Source organism: Stenella coeruleoalba (genome assembly GCF_951394435.1).
Source record: "Stenella coeruleoalba genome assembly, chromosome: 17".
In the NCBI taxonomy this organism is placed as follows: Eukaryota; Metazoa; Chordata; class Mammalia; order Artiodactyla; family Delphinidae; genus Stenella; species Stenella coeruleoalba.
In genome coordinates, this window is record NC_137163.1 from 27,449,632 (window position 1) to 27,455,631 (window position 6,000).

The 6,000-nt window shown below is 38.0% G+C and overlaps 1 protein-coding gene across 1 annotated transcript in view; it reads right to left on the reverse strand.

The window, feature by feature from the left end:
- Nucleotides 1–3,169, reverse strand: part of PKHD1L1 (PKHD1 like 1) — a gene marked incomplete at both ends in the record, with an annotated part of 143,164 nt that extends 139,995 nt beyond the window's left edge. The window contains 3 exons of the mRNA XM_079901821.1: nucleotides 588–696; nucleotides 1,822–1,966; nucleotides 3,130–3,169. Coding sequence (XP_079757947.1) covers nucleotides 588–696; nucleotides 1,822–1,966; nucleotides 3,130–3,169 — 294 coding nt within the window. The remainder of the gene's footprint in view (nucleotides 1–587; nucleotides 697–1,821; nucleotides 1,967–3,129) is intronic.
- Nucleotides 3,170–6,000: the final 2,831 nt, after the last annotated feature.

A 6,000-nucleotide genomic window follows, 5' to 3' on the forward strand; every position in this document is an offset into this window, starting at 1 on the left:
GGACAGAAGTCATAACTAATTTCCTCAGCATTTCATCTTACATTGGAACGTTACAGCACTTGGTAATTGACAACTTAAAGCATAAATACAATTTTTTAAAATATATGCGATGGTCCTTAGAAGAAAATTTATTATAGTGAACACCTATATTTAGGGTAACTAAATTTTGAATGGCTCTGTGCTGCATGCAGTCACATCTTATCTCATTGCATTAGAAAGTACAAAGAAAGGGAAAAGAGTTATGTCTCTATTTAAAATGAAGGTGAGTCTGAAGAAAACAGAAAAAGGAAAATCAAACCAAGAGCAGAAATGGAGAAAGAGAAAAAATAGTATGAACAAGAAAACAGTTTGGAAGTATACAAGTTTAATTCATTAATAAAATTAACTTAAAAAGGTAAACACGAAATGATAAAAGAGCTTCCATTACTATAGAAGATAATTAACGGTGAAATTAAACTTAGCTACATGCTAGTAAATTATTTAATGTGGAAATAGATAACAATCTGTAAAATTAAAAAATAAAAACCCAGTTCCACAAGAAAGAAAGCGTACGATCAATTATACGTTAGATAGGAGATGCCACGTACATTGAAGCTGCAGGCCCAGCTGTTGATGTGACCTTTGCAGATATTATTTTCTGCAATAGGAACCCCATCCACACTGACTCTAATAGTGTAGGAATCTTCTGGCATTGCTCTGGAAAGCAAATGAAGAACACATAAGGAATGCAAAACTCTGTTATTTAATGTATAGCATTAATGTACATGTCATTTTTGAACAAAAGTATCTGAAATTCTAATTGCTGTACAATTAAATTCAATTTTATATTATGGAAAGATGATCTCCATCCTGAACTCTGTACTGCAAATTCTAACATCATAGACCTCAGGCTAATGCTTATTCTGACTAATGCATTGGTGTTTACTGAAAAGGAAAACAAGTGTAATAATAATCATTTAAAATAGTAACATATCGTCTCGGTACAATTATTTTATGCTTTACTTTTTAAAAAGTTTTAATAATGTTTCTCCCTAAGTCAGCTGAAAAACACCCTAATGTAGATGGAATCCTCTGAAATATGGGCTACCTGTCTCAGTATTGAACGTTGCCATTTACAATGATTAATTTTTTTCTCCTAAGTTGCTAATAACAAACATCAATTTGAGCTGATAGTAAAGAACTTGAAATATCAATCTACAAAATGATCATCTTTAATCTTAATGACTATGTCAAGATTCTGAACAAAATTAATCAAACTGGACAGGAAGGCATAATTTTGATATTTTGAAGAGCATCATCACAATTTAATAGTGGCCATTTATCTTCTAAAAAAGATCAATAATGATAGTAGCTCTAATAACCTGGGAAAGGATATAGTATTTTTTTTTTTTTTTTGCGGTACGCGGGCCTCTCACTGCTGTGGCCTCTCCCGTTGCGGAGCAGAGGCTCCGGACGCACAGGCTCAGCAGCCATGGCTCACGGGCCCAGCCGCTCCGCGGCGTGTGGGATCTTCCCCAACCGGGGCACGAACCCCTGTCCCCTGCATCGGCAGGCGGACTCTTAACCACTGCGCCACCAGGGAAGCCCTAGAATATATTTTGATCATGCCAATATATGGAAAGAGTATTATAACTGAATATAATAAAGGTATAAAATAGTCTAAACATCATGAAATCAAAAATAATGGTTGAAAAAAATAGCTGATAATCAGAAAAACATTATTGTAATAGCCAGAGTGATAAAACTATTATAATATTAATATGCATAACTGTGGTTCTGATATGATGAAAATCATTTTATTAAAGATACTTTAAAACATACCTAGTATAGCATGTAATTTGAGTTGAATGACTTGAATCTTTTTCTACATCACAAGAAATTGATCGGAAAGAAGAAACTAATTGCACACTGTTTCCCAACTCAGCATTATCAACTCCATAGTTAAACTGGTTTGCTTGAGCAAAACCTGGAAGAATGAAAGCACTCAATTATTATTAATGGAACTCTGTTTTCAAAGATACAACACTTATTTTGTATTGAATCATTGAATAAATAATAAGACATAGTACTGATGTCAGCAATTAATCTATTTCATATTCACCTCTATGATTGTAATCCTCTTTGGAAACATGAAAATTAGCCTTTAATTAATTTATTCATAAAAGCAATGCTTGAAAACCTATTATTTGTCAGGTTGTTAAGTGCATTGTAATCAAATGGCTTATTTCCCAGTAATAGGGTGGGGAGGGGTGGAGAAACAGACAATATACAAATATATACCACCAGATGCTATGTCTAGTGGAGATAACTACTATGAAAACAGCAGGCTAAAGGGCATAGAAAGAGGAGACAAAGGGAACACGATTTTATAAGACATGGGGTCCTTACCTTGAGTACCTATAAAGCAAAGTGTGAGGTAAGGACTTGCAAGTAGATAGTTTATTTGGGTGGTGATCACTTAGGGACAAGAAAGAAGAAAACCTGAAGAAGAAAACCTGGACACCACTGAAAACAGCTGGGGTTCAATCTTGCTGGAAAAGACTTTTAAGGAAAATATAGACTGCCTCTCAGAAGCAAAGAATCAATGGGAAGAAGCATTTATTCATCAAATCCTGTCCCATTAGCTGACAGCTCCCTGTGGGGGAAATGGCTTTTCCTGCACTTTCAGGCTGCACATAGGTATATGCCATCTGGGTTCCAACGTCCCAAGTCACTGCATCAAAGAAGCCCTGGGACAAAGACATGCTGTGGGACCTGGAGGCTAGAGCTGGAAGCACAGATGGGGTCAAAGCACATGGGGAACTTTTTGCCACTTCTGTGGCTAGAATAAGAGGTGGGAACCAGGATGTGAGGCTGAGTAAGAAAGGTATCTGACACAGTTGATTCCTTGTACCATACAGATATGCTCAGGCGCTACTTTTAAGTACAAGCCATTGTCAGGTCTACAAGGCAGTGGCCACCTAAGAGCTCTGCTAAAGATGTAATACAAGAGGGTTAGTGGGACATGCAACAGGCCACAGTAATACAACTGGTCCTGAGGCTATAATTAATATGCATGTCCCCTCTCTATCACCCATTGTAATTTCCCTAACCATTAGCCAGCACTTCAGCTAATGGAGTGATGCTAACCTTCGTCCTGAGGATCTGAGCCCAAAGTTGCCTTGCCCATGTTTGGTTGTGGTTGCCACCTATGCCTATTCACAGCTATCACTGCACATGGAAGCCAAGAGATGCTCCAGGAATACCGTGAATTCCAGACATACTTCTCCTTAACTGCATTAGGTGAAAGCAACCCTCCCTCTTCACAATCATCAGAATGGACAATCTCTACCAGTCTACTACTTATGTTTGCTCAATTCAAACTGATCGGTTAGTAGTGGTAGTTTCAGTTCAGTGGAACCCATATTGGGACCCCTGGCAGAAGCATCCTCTATCTGGAAACTCAGACCCAGAATCCAGCAGAACCTAAAATTGCAAGGACAGAAAGCACAGATTCAATTTTTGGATCACTGGGTGACAATGACAGGGAATAACCCTTCACTCCCAGCTCCATGTATTCTGTTGGGAGACAACAGTGTGGATCTGCCATTGGCTCAGTGCATGTGGCACATGATGGAGCACAGCGTCCCACTCCACAGGATGTTGTTCCCAAGCCGGGTTCTTAGTCTTGCCTTTTGTAGGCTGTTCCACCATTCTATTAGGCCACATGTTTCAGGGTGATGCAGGGTTCATGGTCATGTGTCCATTATCACTACTTTTTCACTATAAAATATGTTCCTTGTTCTGAGGCCCTGTTTTATGGCATCTCATGGCAGTAATTCAGACTCTGTATGCTCTCAGGAGATGAGGCTGGCAGAGGCATGGTGGAAAGAGAAGGCAAAACCCATATCTGGAATAGGTGTCAGTTCCAGAAACAGTGAATCTCTGCTTGTCAATGAGGGAAGGAGAGTGATGCAGTCGACTTGTCACTGAGTGGCTGGGTGTACTTCTTGAGGGACAGTCCCCATTGAGAGTCAGTATTGGTCTCTGCTACTGACAGAAGAGGTATTCAGCAACAGCAGTAGGTAGCTTAGCATTGGTAAAAGGGAGTCCCTGGTGTTGGTCCATGCACAGCCTTCACCAATGGCCCTCTGTTCAAAGGCCCATTGCACAAGCACTCAGGTGGCCAAGGAGAGAAGCTCCTGAACAAGTCATCCAATCGACCTAGTTGTTCCATTTCCTCTGCTGGGGATACTCTCTTGTGGAAATTAACTTGAGACCTATAGATTTGCATGCTATCGTGAGCGCATTCACCAGTCTCTTTCCAAGACTTCCTTATTTCTGATTTTCCAATCTTGTACTAGTCAGGTCATCTGCCGCAGCCCAGGAGCTGATGTATATCTTTACCTTGGACCACCTTTTCCTCCTTATAAAGTTACTGACGATGTATACTACTCACAGCTCTGCCTACCAGGGAGGCTGACATTGAAAGTAAATTAAAAGCCCAGGGAATACTTTGCAACATTTATGATATCAGAGGTGATGCCAAGAAGGCGCTTGTCATAGATGGTCATGGAAGCTTTTCAGAAGGAGTAAGCCATGAGAATATCTATGGGAAATACATTTTAGTTAGAACAGGGTGTTCCAAGTCCCTGTGGTGGGAGCATGTTTGTGGATTCAAGACTAAACAAGTGTGGTTGCATTAGTATGAGTCAGGAGAAACAGTAGGAGATGAGATTAGAAATGGAGGCATTTAGATTGTCTTTATGAGTGTGGAAACATTGGAGGCTTTAAAACAGAGAAGTGGTATTATCTAACTTATACTTTTCAAGATTCACAAGCTGCCGCTCCAAAAATAGAATGGGCCAGGGTGAGAATAGACTGGGGGCAGGGGTGAAGATGCTGTTTCAGTGAGCAATGTATAAATGACTGCTTGGCATGGGTTCAAGAGAAGATAGAGGAAAATAAGTAAAGAGTACCAATACTGGTAACCTTTAAAAGAGTTTTACTGTAAAGGGAAGCAGAGAAATGGGGTAGCTGAAGGGGGCGGTGTGGACCAAGGGGACAGTTGGTGATTTTGCTTTTGCTTTTTTTCAGGTGGGTGAAATAGTATGTTTGCATGCTGATGGGTATGATCCAACAGAAACTGAGAAATGGATGATGTGAAACAGAGCAGAAGATTATTTTAATCTTACTATAAATATATGAAAATTCAAACTAGATTTGGAAGTAAACATCAATTATTTTTATGCCACATAGAAGTATTTTAACAACAAGGTCCTACCATACAGCACAGGGAACTATATTCAATATGCTGTGATAAACCATAATGGAAAAGAATATGAAAAACAATGTATATATACATATATATGTATAACTGCATCACTCTACTGCACAGCAGAAGTTAACACAACATTGTAAATCAGCTATACTTCAATAAAATAATTTTTAAAGTATTTTATATTGCTGAAACCACATTCAACTCTGAAATAAACCCAAGAAATAAAACCTATGAGTAAGATAATCGGATAATGTTCTATTGATTAAATCCTAAAATTAAGTATTCTAATAAAAATGTTAAAAAGGTACTTAATACTATTCTAGTATGCACAGTGAATCTACAAAGTTGTCTAGGTTCTAACATATTTTTTGAATAAAGTCAAATTAGTAAATAAACATGTTTTGCCCAGATTACTTCAAAATCTAAAATCCCTAAATTCTGAGTTCTAAAAGTATGTGCATTTTTACATACTATTTTTCTCTGAATATCACAAATTCTAAAGATTAAGAAACCAATATAGCCATATTGGTGACTAAAATATTTTTGAAATTATGAAACATTTTCTTTTACACTAAAAGATCTGCATCCATGTCATTAGTGTAAATGTATAAGCTATGTAACTGTCATAACTTAATTAGCTACAGATCACATTGTCCCACAGTACAATAATAAAATCAGCAGGAAAAAAAGGTTAACCCAGAGAGGTACACTAAACTCTAAATCCTAAGTATTTATATTAT